At 50.0% G+C, this 18,279-nt stretch overlaps 2 protein-coding genes across 6 annotated transcripts in view; one reads left to right on the forward strand and one right to left on the reverse strand.

Moving 5' to 3' along the window:
• TSPAN18 (tetraspanin 18) overlaps window positions 1-3,626 on the forward strand; it is a 182,423-nt gene extending 178,797 nt beyond the window's left edge. For all 5 annotated transcript variants that reach the window (XM_051621351.1, XM_051621349.1, XM_051621350.1 and 2 more), the window contains one exon: window positions 1-3,626. In XM_051621351.1, coding sequence (XP_051477311.1) covers window positions 1-48 — 48 coding nt within the window. In that variant the 3' untranslated portion in view covers window positions 49-3,626.
• Window positions 3,614-18,279, reverse strand: part of TP53I11 (tumor protein p53 inducible protein 11) — a 25,492-nt gene continuing 10,826 nt past the window's right edge. The window contains exons 2-7 of the mRNA XM_051621354.1: window positions 11,283-11,645; window positions 10,387-10,445; window positions 9,778-9,826; window positions 9,261-9,357; window positions 8,482-8,583; window positions 3,614-7,298 (exon numbers count right to left, since the gene is read on the reverse strand). Of these exons, the coding sequence (XP_051477314.1) occupies window positions 7,165-7,298; window positions 8,482-8,583; window positions 9,261-9,357; window positions 9,778-9,826; window positions 10,387-10,445; window positions 11,283-11,411 (570 nt within the window). The 5' untranslated portion in view covers window positions 11,412-11,645 and the 3' untranslated portion in view covers window positions 3,614-7,164. The remainder of the gene's footprint in view (window positions 7,299-8,481; window positions 8,584-9,260; window positions 9,358-9,777; window positions 9,827-10,386; window positions 10,446-11,282; window positions 11,646-18,279) is intronic.

An 18,279-nucleotide genomic window follows, 5' to 3' on the forward strand; every position in this document is an offset into this window, starting at 1 on the left:
CTGTTTGCCATGATCTTTGCCATGTGTCTCTTTCGAGGGATCCAGTAAGAGGTGGCCCATGAACACCACTTTCCCCACAAACTCAGAAGAAAGAAGAAAAATCAGAAGAAACAAAACCTGAAAACACCTAAAAAACTTTATTTTTTTTAACAAAATGGGGTAGGGGGGGGGGAAAAAAGAAAAAGAAAAAAAAGAAAAAAAAAGAGGGTTGTAATATATGAATGACCAAAAGGATTGTACTTCAGGGGCTGGATCTTTGAGGTGATGTGCACTACACTGTACACCAGACCCTTGCCCAGAGCCACCCGTGGAGCCGGAGCCCAGCGCAGCCGATTGCACGAGAGGGGGGGCGAGTAGGAGGACAAGCACAGCTGCTTCTGCTGCAAGGCCATGCCTGCTGTTCACAACTACATCATGTTTTAGACTGAAGGACTGAGGAACAGCCACACATAAGGCAACAGGTTGGCCAAAGTCTGTGACTGTCCACGTGGGACTGAAACAAGCAGTGGTGGCTCATCTCAGAAGTAGGGAGTTTTTTGTGGGATTCTGGCTTTAATGCCCAGCCACAGAATGGAAACACACATTTCCAGTCGAAGCTTTGCCCATCACCTGAAACTTGTCAGAGATGTCAGGCACTTCAATGAGGCTGGCTTTCTCTGGAGCTCCAAGCAGGGGCAGTGTGTTCTTGTTTAGCAACGGGAATCAGCTAAGGATGGCTGATGGTCAAGAGTTGGGTGCCTACCTTTCTGTTTATACTAAGATTTACTGTTCCTTGTTGTGAAAGAGAGCAAATGGTTGCCTGCTGTGTTCCCATCTTCTGGGGAAAAAAAATGGCTCTGGTCAAGAATCACTGATACTGCTGCCTTCCTGAGAAGGGGAGGAAATAGTGTTTAAATCTTTTCAGCCTTTGCCTTTCCCTTCATACTTACAAAAAAAAAAAAAGTTTGTGGTGCTCTGTTAGCATAAATATTTGCAGTGGATTCCTACATGCTTCTTAGCCCTTAGGCATGGTTCCAGGCATGGTTCTGGGTGGAAGAGGCTGAGGTTTGCCAGCCACTCCCATACTGTTTGCCTGCAACAGTCTTGTGGCATCATTTCCACTGAGAGGATTTCCTCCAAGGTCCTCCCATGGCGTAATGATGACCCTGTCAAGTCAGAAATTGTTTTAGCAGTTGAGAGTGTTTCCTCCCTTGAGATAGTTCAACATTTATCTAAGGTATAATCTACTTAATCATTTAGAAGTAAACTTGGAGAAAGATGCCTTGGTTTGAGATTAAGATGGAACTGCTGAGGCCCCAGGCAGGCTTTAGGAGCAGCCAGTGTGTAGTCACACTGCTCCAGATGCTGCTCCAGTGGTCGTGGTTATCAACCCAGACAGGTCACTGGTTTCTGACTCCTGGAAGCCTCAACCCCTGTTGCCTTAATTGTTCATCTGGTTACTCCCTAACCCCAAACGCATTGTGGTTGAAGGAAGACAGAGGGGGCTGTGGTTTCTTGCTTAGCTTAGGTCTTTTTACAGATTTTATAGGCTGAGTTTATGGAGCACTTTTATGTAAGTTTCAACCAGTCCCCCTGCAAACTATAAGCACTGACAAGGAAGGTGAGGGGGCAGAAGGTTAACAGTGAGGAGCCAGGCAGTAACCTTGTGCCCAGGTTTGGCAGCAACAGCACTTTGCCTGGCTGTTCCCTTACAGCACTGGAGCTATGTCCCTTCAGCTCTTCTCACAGGCTACAGGGAAGGAAGGAAAGTAGCAGCAAGACTGGTCCATAATAGACAACAATCCTGTCTACATGTCCAGGTTGGGGAATCAGTATATTAAGGAACAGGAAGGAGGCATTGGAGCTTTTTCAAGCTTCATTTAAGAACAACTATTCATCAGCAGGAGAGAACCCAGGCAGGTAGAACTGCAGCTCCCCATGCCACAGTCAGCATGTTCCAGCAATGGAATAGGAAGCTAGGGCTGCTGAACAGCCTCAGACATTGCATTAAACCTTGTGGAAAGTTCTTCTGAACTATTTCCTTCTAGATCTGCTTTTAATGAGGCATTTTATCATTAAATTCTGGTCTGTTGTTTAATGAAGGAAAACAGTTTTGCCAGCCAAAAAGCAGCAGTATTTGTACCTGACAGCAGGTGCTGCACTTAAGGTAGGGAAAATCTGTTGAATCCACCAGTCTTGCAGGGAATGGGCCAAGCAGGTGGTGAGCTTATCTGTTCTGCTTCTGCCTCTGGAGCTGGTGTTAGGGACAGTGCTGGGAGAGCAGTTCCCAGGGGAGGAACAAAACCATGAGCAGAGACGATGATTTGGCTGGAGGTGAGTGAGAGAAGCAGAACTGTCTCCCCCAGCCTCCATTTTTTTCCTTTTCCTTCAGTTTAATAGGCAAAGGTCTGGCTGGCAAATACCCTGATTTGTGCATGGTGAGTGGCTGAAGGGGGAAACAAACAAACAAACAAATAAATAAAGTCTTCTTCTGCCACCAGTGGCATGAAGGAAAACTTAACAGTTTGGGGGAAACAGACCAACAAAGCCAGAATGCTAAATGATACATATACATGGCTGAAGTAGGATCTCTGTTGGTTTATTTCTCTTTGTCTTTCCCAATTCTGTACTCAGAATCCGAGTTGTTCAGGTTGGAAAAGACCTTTAAGATCCATTCCTTTGTCTGTTTTTAGCTTTTTCACTTTCCCGCTCTCCCTGTATCTACAAAAAGATCTCTTACTTGTCTTACTCTGGCCTTTGCACAACTCTTTTCTTTCTTACCTTGTCTGATTCCCCTATTGCTCTTTTCTGGGTGAAGACCAAATCCTCCTGCAGCTGGCAAGTGTGCCACTGGGAACACAGCCTGAAACCCCAGCAACAGCCAGGAAGCACATTTTAAACAAGAACTGGAGATAGCTATGAAGATAAGTTTGAGTGTGAGAGGACCTCTGGAAGTTAGTAACAGAAGGAATTTCCCCTGAGGAATTTAATGAACTAGCAAGCCCAGAAAGCAGATTCCTGCTCTATGGCAAAGCATGTAAATTTATTTGGTTTGTCCCTTGATTATATGGCTGCACCTTCTGTTGTACAGTAGTTTACAGAACAGTAGGCAGGAGAAGCAACTGTATTTTTGTATTTGTTTTTAACAGCTCTGGTGAATATTTTGGGGCCAGGGGCTCAAGCTAGAGTCAGTGCTTGCTGGAGAGCTCTGGACAGGCTGGGGACCAGATGGAGCTGCAGTGCTGCTGCCTCCTTCACTGTAGCACTGTGACCACAGCCCGAGCACCTTGGATGGAAGGAGCAGAGGACAGTCTGTGCCTGTGAGCCCATAGCCTCTCTCAGTGCCCCTGCCTCCTGGCTGTTATTTAATGCTCAAATGACTGTCACAAACGCCTGGGAAAAGGGCTGCGTGTGAAATAATGTTTGAAATCTATTTTAAAAAAAACCTGTAAATGTTCTTTTTATTAGATAGTGGAGATAATTTATCCTGTATTCCCTACTATAATGCTTTTTTATAATTAAATGAATTTTGGTGGGGTTTTTTTGGTAATATAAACCAGAACACAAGCCTGAAGCACTCTCTGCACGGTTTTTGTGTGCGTTTCTTAAAAAAATAAAAAAGAAAATAAAGATATTGTGACAGTGAAGTGAAATGGCTTTAATTTTCACTATTTGCTTGGTGTTAAGTACAGTCACTTTCTTACCAGAGGAGAAAGAATAAACTCAGGTACAGCAGCTAAAATGAGGTATAAACTGAAGTGTCCCCTTTTTTCCTGCTCCTCACCCCGACTAAAAACCCTTGACCACAAAGGAGAGGCCAGCTAAGGACAGACAGAGCCTCTCCTTTCTCACCAGCTCCAGTTTGCCAGATATTTAGATGTAAAAAAAGATGATGCAGAGTTATGTAAATGATGAGCTTTCTTCACCCTCAAAAGCGAGGGCTCTATGAACACAGGGCTTGAGTCCATCTCTGCCAGAGAAAGGGAGTCAGTCTTAGTCCTGGCCTGCTCCCCCCTGGGGAACACGACTCCCAACCCTGCAAAACATTGCTAAGTGTCTCCCATGGGAGATGATGTCAGTCTAAGGCCTTTCTCACAGTTTAACAGATAAAGAAACTGAGGCCTGAGGAGATGGAGCTTTTTCTCAGCAGATCAGTAGCAGAGTCTGAAGTGATGCCTCAGGCTTTTGATCCCAAATCATGCTCAGCTGCCACTTGCAGCTGTGATGTCCTTCAGTCCTTAGGGATGTAGCTCTGTACAAACATTTCAGCACCCTCTTCTCCCCAGAAGCCCCCGCATTCACAACCAGCCACAGTCGGTTTCTGGCAGCACAGCAGATGCTCTGCCTTGGTTCCAGCCTCAAGCCACCCTGGCAACTCCCACCTAGACTTCACCTGCTACAAATTCACCTCCTCAAGCGCGCCTGGCCATATTTCTCCTGCAGCACCTTGATGATGAGAAGGGACCACAGCCTTTTTTTAGCCATTGCCAGGCAGAGACATCCATTTGTCCCTTCTCACTTAGTTGTAGAAGAGGTGTAGAGGCCTAATCTACGTCTGTACTTTCTACATGGTCCGCTTTCAGCAAGGTGGAGCAAAAAGCATGAAAATAACTTATTAATTGCTCCCCTTTCAGGAGTAGGTGCCAAGTAGCACGAAAGCTTTTATGTGGCCACTCGCCCAGGCTTTGCTCTGTGTTGGAGCAGAAGACATTGACTGGCAAAACTAGAAGTTGGTCACTGTTTTAAGTTTTGCAGAGGCAGCTGCTAAGCAGGGGACCAGAAGAACCTGACCTCACCCAATTTAAAACTCCTCTGGAAAGCTGTAACTGCTTCTCCCATCAAGAAGTCTTCAGAGAACTGCTCTCACATACTGCAGTAACTCATTTCTCTCAACTGCCAGATGACATTTTACCGTACACTAATCAGGCAGCTATCTACAGACCCAGAGTCATAACTAAGTTCCTAGGACCTGAGACGAACACAGACGGGCCAATGCTTTTCGAAGACCCTTCCTTACCTTCTTCTGCAAGATTGCTTTTGCTGTGGTAAGTTTTACTTGTCTTTCCTAGAAACACAATTCCCCACCCCCCTCCCCCCAAACCAACAATCAGTCTATGCATACATTCATGTGACCTCCAGTACACAGATAATCAAGCTTCACGTACCTATTCCAGCAACTACAGCCAAAGTGCTGCACTGAAGCCAGGGCAGCTGCCCATGCAAGTGATGTGCAGGGTGAGAGTGACAGCCACAGCCTGCCATGCTCCAGCTCCCCACACATGGCACCACTCCATCTAAGTCATGCTACTCTCAGGCTGTACTCGATCATTTCCTGCCTCACAAGAAAAACAGTTTCCCTCTTGGAGCCCAACTCTTCCACCTGAATAGGAAGACCTCTCTTAAATAGAAGTTTTAGTTGCTCGGTGTCTTATTTTGGACACATTGAAAGCAGCTTGGCAGGCATGTATTGTTGGGAGGCTCCAGAATTTTGCTGCTGGATGTTGCATCTCCCTTTGATTTACTTCTTAGGAAAAAAAAAATGTTACAGTTGTGATGCTTCCTGGCTCAACTATTTCCAATATTCTTACCTGACAGACATTTTGCATGGCCAGTAGGTACAATGCACACAGTGTCCCAAGTTGATGCAGCTGCTTCTAAATGCCAAAAGCACTAACACAACATACAGTAACTACCCACTACCTTCTAACTCTACTAAGATATTAAACGGCAGTAGCCGTAGATCCCAGTCTCGCCAGAGGCTTGAGAGCTGTTGTTCACACCAGCACTTCTGTTTGTGTAGGAGTCTTTCTACTGGGATTTTGGGATGTCAGCTCTATTCCAGGGCACGCTTTGATCCAGTCAACAGTAGCACATGAGTAAGAAGTCCATATCCTGTACACAGACCTTCTGGCATTAGTCCAACGGAGAACAAACAATGCCACCTTCAGCTGTGGACAGGGATAATCCGCAAGGAAAGCGCTAGGAAGTAGGGCAGCGAACGCTGTTAAGCCCAGGAGGTGGTGGAGAAACTGGCCAGAGAGTTCTAAAGAACATTTAGTCCTTCCTTGGCTGAGCCAGAGAAGGCAATGCTGCCTTCATATGCCCTGCTCCACACTGTTCTTCATTTCAATGAAGCATCTTAATGCTACAAACTTTGGTCCTCCCTTCTCAGTCAGAGGAGCAATGATGCCTGCACATTTGCAGAGCAAGAACACCATCTCCCACAGCTGGGGCTCATCTCTAAGAGGCTGCTCACTAACCCAAGCAGCTGTAGTGACACTTGCTCTTCCCAGCCACTGCTTAACTAAAGTATCAGATGCTACCTCCCACCCCCTACTGCTACCATCAGTAAAGCTGCAATTGTCAAAAGTGTTCTGGTGTGAAGGGACAGGACCCCAGCCTGGAAACTTCACAAAACATCCCAAGCAAGGGGACGTCTTTGTGCTCAACTGGCTATTTCCAACAGCTTCCTTCACTTCTCTCAGACTGTATTTCAAGCTGCTCTGCTGTTCGCATTGCTGTGCCTGCAAAGGGAACAAGCAAGAAACCTCCTTCTTCTCTTGCTCTATCTCCTGCCAAGCTTTGTGCAGCACCTGGTACAAAACTAGAAGTGGGTTCAGACCTCTGGCAGGGAAGAAAGAGCAGCTGTTTTCAAAGCCCTGAACTAGACCTGGCCCTGTCCAGCTCCCAGCTCCCTGGCCAGTCAGTACTTGCTAAAAGGGGAACGGGCTGTACAGGAGGGCACACTCCACCAGGCAGGTGCCAGGCTTACCAAGGGAAGTAGCTGAATCCTTTGCCCTGTCTCCTCAGGGATTTGGTTTCAATGTGCTGTTCCTATTTTGTGCTTTGTTCCAGCGGGTTCAGAGCCTGTGATCCCATTGGCCAGTTCCCCCTCTGGAAACTGGCTCCTTTCCCTGAGCCTGCCAGGCCTGCACACCTCCCTGAGCCTGCTTCCTGCTGCTCCTCCCCTCCTGCAGAGGGGCTGGGGGATCCTGCCCCACATAATTTCCCCCCATTTCACCTGGCAATTCCACCAGCACTGGGTTACACACCGATTCACGCCGGTAAGTGAAAAAGGAAACCACTTTAGAACAAAAAAGGACTAGCAAAAATATAAAGTTATAATGCAAAATTACCGACACAAACCCCTCCCTCCCACCCTTCCCATCACAAAAAGCCCAGGAGTTAGACTTTCTTGGGACGGCGTCCAACTTGGTAATAATAATAAACGCTGATGAGGATGAAGAGGACTCGGCTGACCAGGAGGAGCATGGCACCTGTGGCTATCCGGCTACTCTCAACCAGGGAGACAGTGGTAACTGGAGGAAAAGGAGGGAGACAAGGCAGAGGTTGGTGATGAAAAAACAGATGGAGATAATTAGCACAAAGCTGTTTTCTGCTGCCCTCTAACGCAGCTTCCTAGCAAGACCTGCAGAGCTTTGCCATCAGAGAAGCTTCCACCACAGGCTCACATGTGCAGTGCACCCATGGCAGAGGCTCTTCACTACCTTGACTGCACAGCCTTGAAGTTACAGACAGACCCACGGTCCCCAGAGCTCTCACTTACAGAAACCCCATTTTAAAGGCAGCCCCATGTTCAGGCAGCCACAAGCCTGAAATGGTCACTCAAGTAGATGTGAGTTTCTGTAATGCTCAGGTGTTAATTGTGGAAGCTGCATGTTCCTGGGTTTGCTTTGTGGTTTGATCACTTCAGCACTGGTAAGTATTTTTCAAACACAGGAACATCTACAAAATATGCAGAGTCCACAAACTCTACCTCTTTTCTGAGCATCTCTCTGCTTTTTTGGCTACCAACATATAGCACATATCCAAACCAGCTATTTACTGTTAGTAAGTTACCAATATACTCACACAAAAACCCCCTTCATTGTTAAATATAGACAAGCTCCTATAAACAAGCTGAACTGTTATTCTCTGTTTGGTAAGACCCAACCTCCCACTTTTTAGTGCAGGTTGCTGCAATCTTTCTTTCTCAGCCCCAGAATCTAGGCAGCTGGCTCCAGGAGATTACCTGTGCTGGCTGTGAAGGCAAGATATTCTTAGGGGGAAAACCAGATGTATCATCAGCGGAAGATGTTTCCCCTGCACCTGAGCACCCCCTGGGGAGCAGCCCAAGGCAGAGGCCACCCCATGGGGAAGGGCAAGGGAGAGCAACTGGCCGGGAAGATGCTCCCGGGGCCGGGTTAACTTTGCCAGTTGTGCAGAACAAAGCAGCCATCTCCGGCAGCAGCCAGGCACGGCACGGGGCCAGCCAGGCACGGCAACGCTGCTGCGGCCAGACAGGCTGCAGAGATGGCGTCTCCCCATCAGCTGAGTCCACTTTGACTCTCAGGACTAACCCCACCACCTCGAGTCTCCTCAGCAGACCCAAAGGCACTGCCTTCGGTCTCACCGCTCACACCGGGTGCCCCGTGCACCCCCGGTGCGATGGGGCGGGGGGAGGGCAGCGCTGACCCCCTCCACCCTTGGGCGGCCACTCACCCAGGAACTGCACGGTGAAGTAGCAAGCCTCGGCCAGCAGGCTCCAGCGGATGATGGCCTTCTCGGCCGTGTAGAGCGCGTTCCACATGATGAGCGCGATGCCTGCCGAGGGACAGCAGAGCGCAGCTGCGCTGGGGTCGGGTCTCCAGGAAGGGGCAGCCCCCACGCCAGCCCTCCCGACCCCCGCGGAGCAGGCAGGGGCTGCTCGCTCCCCGCTCCGTGCCGCCGCGCTCCCGGCTCCCCCCGCCAGGTGCTGCTGCAGGCTGCGGGAAGAGCCGCCCCGCCCCGCCCCGCCCCGCCGCCGGGACACCCGCCTGTCCCCTGGGGCCGCTGCCGCCCTGCGCGGCGCCGGGAGGAACCTGGCCGGGCACACCAGCCGGGGAGCAGCAGCAGCGGCCGCAGCACCCCCCGTGTGTTTGATTCCTTTGATCCTTTTCCAGACCGTTTCTCTCCAGGCTCCCCCCACCTGCTTGTCTTCTGCCTGCCACCTCTCCCGGGATGGCCCTTCTCTCCTCCCACCCCCATGAGGAGGGTCTGGCCTCAGCTGCAGCCCAGCAGCCCCTCTTTGCTGGGGCATTCGGGGTGGGGGGACTCCCCCAGGTGTTCTGCTACGAAAAAACAGCAGTAGCTGAGCGTCTCAAAACACCCCTAAACAAACCCTTTTGTTGCTACGAGCAGATCGCCTGCTCTGCAGCTGCAGTTGTCCTGCTGGGCACAGACTTTGCACCCTCCTGCCATTCTGGGCCCCATCCCCTTCCTCGGCAGGGCACGGCACTCACTGAGGAGGGCTCCGCCATAGAGCCGGATGGGAGTCTTGCTGCTTGCTGATTCCTCATCAAAGATGACATCGTAAAGCTGGTCAGGGACAGCAAGGGCCTGGCAGAGAGAAGGGAGAGATTCAGCAGCCTGCACTGGCCAGGGCCATTAATCCTGCCATCTCGGGCAGCAGTGCTCTGACATCAAGTTTTTATGAAATTGGAGCCACAGGCCAGGAAATTGGAAATTAAGCAGGCACGGTATCACTGTGTCAGCTACTGCCTTCACGGCCAGTTTCTATGGCCGAGGCTGTTGTGCCGTGTGTGGTTTACGGTCCTGCTAATGAAAATAGACTCCGGTGATGGGAACAAATGGCCGAGGACACTGCTGGCAAAGACTACCACTGAGACACAGTGAGGGCAAAGGCCTCGCAAGAGAAAGCGGCAACTGTTCCTGGAGGCAGACAAGGGACGCTGCCACGCTGGGGCACCTTCTGGAAGCCAGGAGCTGGCAGTGCCCAGGACCACCTTCTTCACTTACCATGATGGCGACCCCAGAGAACATGACGGCGGAAACCAGCTGCCAGACCCTGTGTGGGAGGGAAGACAGAGGACCTGGCATGAGCACAGGGATGATCCCATCACTTACACTTTGCAAAGCACTCCTGGCTACCTGCTTGGTCATCAGCCTTCAACCTCACCCCTCACACAATCGAGGTAGCCACAAGCCTTCTGCAGAAAAACTGGCTTCCCATGCTCTGCTAGCTCCAGCCTCAGGATGCAGACTGGCCTCGCTGATGAGACAGATCTGAAATGCCCTTCACCCAAGCAGAGGAAGGAAGTGACCCTGCCAAGAGGATAGCATAGAGGGGGTTCTCCAGAGATGTGCCACTCTGCGACGCATGAGACCAGAGCTCCTCCAGCCCCCTTGTAGCCCCTGTGGTTCCCAGCTCCTGCTTTGGGATGAGAGTTGAGGGCCTCAGAGGGAGAAGGAACCAGGGCTGGGCCAGTCCCACAGCACCGAGAAGCCCCTACAGGGAGCAGTGATGCTGGCACAGCAGCAGAGCTGCTGTCAGTGGTCAGAGCTGTCACAGATGCTGTGGCCAAGGGCTCTCAGACAACCCATCTCCAAGGTGTCCCAATGCCTTACCTGAGCCCCAGTGGTTCCCGGACAGCAAACTTGATTTCATTTCCCAGTACTTGGCTAATCTGAAATTCAAAGAATAGACACAAAGTGACTGAGCAGACCCTTACCCAGCTTTTAGGCAGTATTCACCTGCTCAAAAAAGCATCATATGGGAGTTTATCTCTAAGAGGGCTGGAGGGAGGACAAGAACAAGGGATTAACCTGTGGCCGCTTTGTCCCAACACCTACTCAAGGCTGCCTTGATTCCCATCAGGAGATGCAGCCTCTGTCACTCCTTTACCAGGATCAGCCATGTACAGTGTGGGCCTGGCCAGGGTCAACATTAACTCTTGTCTCCTCTCACAAAGTAGGCACCCGTCTCCTCCCACACATCACCTGCAGCCACATTCCGATGGAGCACAGACTCCAGCGGAGACCTGAGTGTCACAGAGTCTGTCGCACTCTTGTGTTTCCACTGCCCAGACAGGAAGGCTACACAGACCAGCAACAGGGAAAGGTACTGGGGGACCTTTTGGTTGCAGAGAGCTCAGAGAACTCTGCACTGCCCCCCACAAGCAGGCAGGAGCTGGGCAATGCCCTGCCAGCAAACTCTCCAGAGAGCATCCAGGACAGGGCTCCTGCAGGGCTAACCCTTGCCTTTCAGCTCTGGTATTCCACTGAAATGGGTTGTTTGCAATTCAGGCTTCTTCCAAGAGGCACCACAGCACTGCTGCTCAAATGGCTGCTCCAGCGTCCAGGCCACCAGCTGGTGAGCATGGGTGGTGCCATGTTCCTATGGCACCAGCTCTGAGCTAGCTCACAGGTGTCCCAGCAATACTATTTCAGGAATGGATTAAAGCAGAAGGTCTCTCTTTTGTCACTTCTGCTGTGCAGGCTTCCCTCTCCCATGCCTCCCTCACCTTTGAGCGATGCACCTCGCCGTCATCATCCTCCCCACCGACCCCCAGGATCTTGCGCGTCTTCAGCCTGCTCACCAGGTCAGTCTGGCTGTGCTTCTTCATCAGCGGTGGGGGCTGCTTGGCTGCCATGGTGCTGGCCCTCCACCACTGAGCCCCTGGCTGCCAGGTGGTGCGAGGGGGGCACAGAAAGGGGCTCTGCTGTCACATGAAATTTCAGGAGGTTTGGGAAGAAAAAAGTAAGTGCTGCCACAAAATCTTCCTGTTAGGCTGGCAGACGGCTCCTCATTGTCCTGGGGCAGCAAGCCCTGGCAGTGGGGCTGGCTATGGGTGGCTCATCTGAGGGTGATCCTATAGTCACCAGATCTGCCAGAGGGGAGAAGAAAAAAAAAAAAATCAGAGCAGTGTGGCTTTACCGTGAGCATTTAGCTATACACGCTTTGGACCTACAACCATAGTCTAGCCCTATCCCAGCATGAGGCAATGCGCAAGGTACCTCTTCGCTGTTTCCCAGAGTAGGCAAATTAAATGCTTCCCAGATTAGGGGAATTAAAATCATTAAGTGATGCTTTGCCTTTTGTCTTTCTCCATGCCATGCATCATACCTTTCAGCTGCCACTTCAGGCCAAATACCACTCAAGTCTCAGGTATTTATTTGTTCCTCCACCCCCTAGATGCTGCAGGCTCCTGTTGTGCCAGAGCATTATCAGCCCCAGAACAACAAGAAGCCAGAGGTCAGACTTTCCTTGAAGATACATTGCTTTCTAGGATTCAGAAGATGACAGGAAGCAGAAAGTACAAATACTATCTCTCTGGGGTAAGAACAAAACAAAGTTAACTGACAGAAGCTACAGTGGAAGAGGTAGCTACCTTGGCATGGAGGGATAAAGGTAGAGCTGTCAAAGAGTCCCATGAAATCACTCTATTATCATCCTGCAATCATAAAACCTTGGAAACCCTCCATTCCTAAAGCCTTCTATTCCAATTTGTCTTAATTTCATCTTGGCCCAGCTGAACACAAACACATTTTTCTCTCTGCCACTTCACCCTCCCAGAGACAAACACAGACAAATCCCCACAGACACCAGGCCCAACTAATCCAGCACAGGCGAGTGCAGGGCTCAGGCACCAGCAGCCCTGGGCTGCAGCCCAGCCTGCCCACGGCTGCCCCAGGAGGAGAGAATTTATGCTCATGCCTGAAGAATCCTCAAGTCTTTGTGGAGCAATGAAATGAGGTGCTGGTTATTTTGGCACTGTGCATGCAAGTGTTGTCCCACTTCCTTGTGAGGGATTTCCCTCTCGCAGGAAAACCCTTCCCTGTGATTGTCCAGGCAAGAGCAGTCAAGTCTGCAAGTGCCCAGCACCAATTTTTGCTGTAAGGCAAAGCAAAGAGGTCTCATTGGGACAGTGCAAAGACTGAATCCTGTGGTCAAAGGTTTTAAAAGACCCTTTCAGCAGACCACAAAATGTTCTGCAGTGAGCCAGTACAGCTATCCAGGGCTTTGCAGGTGTTTCTTTTGGATTTGCAGGGGGTTCTGTTTGGTTGCAGTTTTTTTGCTCTTATTCTACTGAATAACTGAGCCAGGTTCCGGAACAGGCAGCACAGAGCCAGATGCAGCAGCCAGCATCTAGAAATACTTTGGAAGTGGAACAATGGAAAACAACTGCTCAGGAGGAAGATGGCATCTATGTACTCATGCCTACTCTCAAGCACAAGGTAAGAAGCTCAAAAGGTAGCTGATAGGAAAGTTTGGAAGATTCAGCTTATCTGGAATTCACTGACCCAAACTGCCACAGTAACCTTTATGTACTCAAATCTAGATAACCTGCACACAAAATCCACCCCAAAGCCAGAGTGATGTATCAAAAAGAAAACCTTGACCTCTTTTTAATTTCTTTTACTCCAGTTTCTAAAGTCCCTTCTGTTCCTGGCAGACCCAGACTCAGCAGCTTGGATGTTGAGTGCTTTCCTCCCAAAACTGCACTGCCACTGAAACCAGAGAACTGTTGCTGTGGTATTTCTAGCCCAAGATTTTCTGATCAAAACTATGCAGCTCTACCCTGAAGCAACACCCCTCTGCTGAGTTCTCCTCTCTCTCACACTGAGCCTCAGGACTATTCTGAGGTCTCCCCTCAACCCTCCCTTGGCCCAGCACAGCTACTGGGACATGGGGAGGACAGCCCTGAGCAAAGGGCTGGTGCACAGTGCCCCAGGTATGCCACACTGTCAGGAGGACCCTCACAGCCCTCTGAAGGAGCTGCATACCTATTTGGCCACTCTTCCTGCCGTGCACACTTTGGTGAGGAGCAAAGCAAAGTCTTTCACAAAGACTTGCTAGTCGAGGGGAAAGTCTGGCAGAGGACCTGAGGAGCAGCATCCTACTGGACCTTGGTCATCAAAGCCCTTCCCAGGGATGAGAGACCCAAGTTTTGCTGGTCTTGAAAGGACCTGGGGTGCTGAGTGTGCTGGCCACACCAGCCAGCACCTCTGGATGCCTCTCAGTTACTTGCTAGGGAAAGCCTGCTGTTCACACCTCCTACTCTATCATCATGGTCAGAAATGGCAGGAGAAGGGAAGATAGGATAGGAAAAAAACATGGGAAAAAAAGACAAATAAAAATAAATAGAGAAAAAAGAGAGAAGGGGCAGGAGGGAACAGAAAGAAACAGGGGAAAAAAGCAGGATGAGAAGACATCTTGAGATCTAGAGAATCTTTTCTGAGAGCAAGAAGCAAAGGATGGTGCTGGGGCTGGAAGGGAGACTCCATGACTCACTGATGAAGACAGCAACAAATGGCCTGGTGAGTACAGAGACAGTTCTGCAACTCTGACCGCAGGCCAAAAGATCAGAATTCGCCTTCATCAGTTTTCTCGCCAGTTGCTTTCAGGCCAGGAGTTGGTGGAAATTCATCCACATCATCATTAGCACTACTCTTCCATTAAGAAATTCCACTAATTTCTGGTAAATCACTGACCAAGAGCCGGTACAATGTAGGCCAGACATAAGTGCCAATAAAACAATCACCAAAGGCCATTCTGGTACATAAAACCACACTCCCACCACATTAAGCATGGCTACAGCATGGCCCAGCAGCCAGTCCCATGTCTCAATATCCCCATCTTCCAGAGAAAGAGCCAGTCTAAGGAATATTGAATATTAATGAATAATGAGCTAACAAATGCATTAACACTAATTCAATGACATTCAGAAGAAGCTGAAGATTTGAAAACATTATACTTACATTAATGTAACCTGACACACTGACAATTCAGAGGGATGTTTTCTATTAGCTCGTGCATTTCAAAGGGGAACCTCCACCTCCTCCTTCTCCTGTGATTATTTTATCCTTAATCTGCTTTCTGAGCATCCCAGGGGCTGTGCAGATCAATCACCATAAAAAGGCAATTCCCACTCCCCACCACAGCTCTCAGTGATGGGCAGTGCCTGTGGACAGTTGAAAGAAGGGTTGTTTCCTCCAAAATCCTTTTTTTTTTTTGCAGGCTTCTTTCAGCATCTGTTCCCTTGCTGAGCTGTTCAGCATACTGCACTCAATTTCGATAGCTACTGCTTCGTGGTGCAAAGAAACCTCACTGGTGCCACACTAATGATAGCTCAATCTCTCCCCACCTCCACAGCTCTTCCCCCGCCATCTCTGCTTCCCTCCTGGTGTCTGGAGAGAAGAGCAGCTCTGCAGCACAGGAGAGGTGAGACTCAGCCACACACACAACAATGCAGACAAAGCTGAGCACCCATCAAGCAAGGTGCATAGGGGGAACCAGACCCTGTTCCCACAGGCACCTGAAATTGGCTGCCTTCAGCTTCAGCAAGCAGCTGCTGATCAGCTGATGGGTGCTGTCCTGCCTGCCTGGGAGGACCAGGCACCCCAGGGGGCCCTAGGGACAGAGCTGTTGCCTATTGTTTAGCTGGACAGATTTTTTCAGTGGCACTACCATCCACAATGCAGCCTTTCACCAGAAAAAGCAGTGCTGCTCCAATTAAAGAGGTAGTACCTCTCACTCCAAGGGCTTGAGGGCACTTCCAACCTGCAAGCACAGGAAGAGAAAATGAACTGGAGTCCAGGCCAGGATAACGAGTGAAACATTTAAGCTGGCCACAGGTTTGTTCAGCTCTGTCATGTTCAGGCCAGGGACTCTTGCTAGCCTGTTTTAGATTTCCCAAGTCAATACACCTCAGACAACTCAACATCTTGAGCCCACTTTGAGTTGTTATGCCTAAGAGCTAACCTAGAAGGTGCATTGGATGTATGTCCTTTGTAATAGCCTAGCTAGGCACTTCCCATGCCTAAGCGTCTTTTATGGACCACAGCTTGAGGACCTCTAGTAGGTCTGAAGCAGCAGCACTGTCCCTTTACAATACTGGAGTTCCTCTGGGTGCACCCTGGCAAAGCCCAGGGGAGTTCTCCAGTGCTGCAGCAGCACAGGGGGGTCTTGCACAGGAACGGGGCACCCAGCACAGCAGCTACACTGTGCCCAGCTCTCACAGCTGGGCTGATGCCCACAGCATTCCTCTTGAAAGGCCCCAACAGCCATAACACATTTATCCAGCTCTTATGCTGTTTCCCCAGGCTCTGGTGGTCCTGTCTCTTTGACAGAGAGGACAGTGCCTCAAGGACAGAGCAGCTGCTCTGGACCCCATACCTACTTGGCTCCAGAGACAGCAAGAAAGCCTGGGCTCAAACATATGGGCAGTGCAAAGAAGAGAGGTGGAGTGTGCACAGGTCAGGGCAGTCATACAAGAGCAAGATGAGCAAAAAAGGGAAAGGTAACTTTCCCTATATTATTTTCCACCAGACAGCCATCTTTTCCTTCTTCTTATCTGCAAGGCTCATTATCTTGGTGCTTCACAATCTCACCTTACTGCAGCCCTGCACCTTCAGGACAGATGATTTCCTCACTTTGGAAACACCCAGAGTTTAAGGACAGGATCCACAGATGTACTAAGAACCTTGGCTCTTGCAAGCCTTAGGCTCTTGGCTAACTCTAGGACTCCTGTTTTCCCCCCACTTATGAAGGCTCAGTCTGCTCACTTCTACATGGAGAAAATCTCTTGGCAAACAACCTCAGACACTTCAAGACTCTGAAATCCTGGGGAACAAGGCAAATCCCCTGTGTCTAACCCAACAACACACCTGAAAACCTTAGAGCACCTTTGGGGATCCTATTCAAGCAGCCTAATACAAGTTTTCCCAGGAAACTCATGGTGGAGCAGATCCCAACATAGAACTCCACATGTAACTACCAAGGTACAGCTAACTTCTGCAACTGCACAATCCAAACCCAAAGTGATTGAACCAGCTCCCTGTCTTGATTTCTATCCAGAACAGAAATCTAGACAATTAAGATCTGTCAGCCACCAGCCAGTTGTGGCAGCACATAGCTATCATCATGTCCCAGTGGATTTCTTCCACGCCAGCTGCAGCACATGGCTTTACATGCTCTGGGCTAGCAACACATCTTAAAACAACAACAGAATAATTTGCATTTTTTTGCTGGGAGAAATATACTGCCACCCATGCACTGAATGAGGGGCATAAATTCTACACCATAGGGAAGCTATACTCTCCCCAAAGCAGTTTCTGCAGGTCAGGAGGTCTGAAAGACCTGCAGGGAATGAAACTTGATCAAGCCAAAAATAACCCAATGCTCAGGCAGTAAAAACAATTAGCACTAAACCACCACAGCAGCATAATGTGGCTATTGCTCGTGCTCAGTCTGGCACAGTCTGTACACCTAAGCAACAGGGATACTGCAGATTTCTCATCTGTAACAAGCCAGGTACATGGGGGTCCCTTTCCACATAAACACCATCCCTTTGTACAGTAGGCTCTTTGCAACATCAGCAGGAAACATCTCTTGCCAGAGGTTCACTCCCAGCTCTGCCACAGCCCCGTTGCTGCCTTAAGCAACTCCAACAGACACAGGGTCCACCCCAGAAAAAAAAACACAAACCTGAACATCTCCAGCCCTTACACATGATAAAACACAAAGCAAACTCCCTCGGTCAAAAGGCATCTTCACTGTGTGCCTCCAGATCATTTCATCCAGGCAAGCCAGAGGGAACCTCAAAACCCAAACCAGCTGTGATGCACAAAGAGTCTGCTCAGGCACTCCAAAGCTCACCCTGCAGGTTAGACATGCCCCGTGGCCAAACACAGCTGGATGCCCCCCACTGCTGTTTTTGAGCGGTGCTGAGCTGGCCCTGGTGCCTGATGCGGCTCCAGCAACCACGGAGGAAAGGGACTGCAAGGGGTGTGGCCACCATCGCCCCTGGTGGCACCCTGGCATCACTGCTCAGCAGAGGACAACCTGCCGGGGAGGTAAGAGTTAATTTGTGTTACTCACCCAGTTGCCACTGCAGACAGCAAAGAACATCCAAAGCCTGTTCAGCCTGGCTGAGCATATCTCGAACTCTCCCCTCTGTCTGCTTTGGGGCTGCATCCCCTGGGCAGGTTCACCCCCTGCACCCTTCTCACAGGCTCTTCTTCTGTAGCCCAGCTTCTCAGTGCCTTCAGGTGCTGTGACACCTGCCCGCAAGCTTCCTGTGGCCATAAAAACACCCTGCCCCCAGAATCACCATTACCAGGGGCCAAGCAGTACCCTCTGGGAGGTATGGCCCAGCTCAAGGATTTTACTGCCCGTAGGTTTTAAGTTTCCTTTTGCAGTGTGCACAGGAAAGTTTCTTCCTCTGTCACAGGACATGTTCTACAGCAGTTAAAAGCTGCGAAGTGCTCAGTTTCCCCAGAACAAGACTTAAAAGCCCTGTTGCTCTTCTAGTTTCTCAGACAGGAGCGATAATTAAACCCAGTGACCACACTCCTGCCAGCCTGCTAACCACCGCCTGTAGACACATGCCACCGTGGCGAGCAGGAGCGTTCGGGCTGCTCCTCAAATACCAAACATGCAAGGTACAATCTGCTGCTTCAGCAACTCCCACCTGTATTATTCACAGATTAATCCATCCCCATCCTCCTTCCCGCTGC

This window comes from Apus apus, chromosome 5 (genome assembly GCF_020740795.1).
Source record: "Apus apus isolate bApuApu2 chromosome 5, bApuApu2.pri.cur, whole genome shotgun sequence".
Taxonomy (NCBI): Eukaryota; Metazoa; Chordata; class Aves; order Apodiformes; family Apodidae; genus Apus; species Apus apus.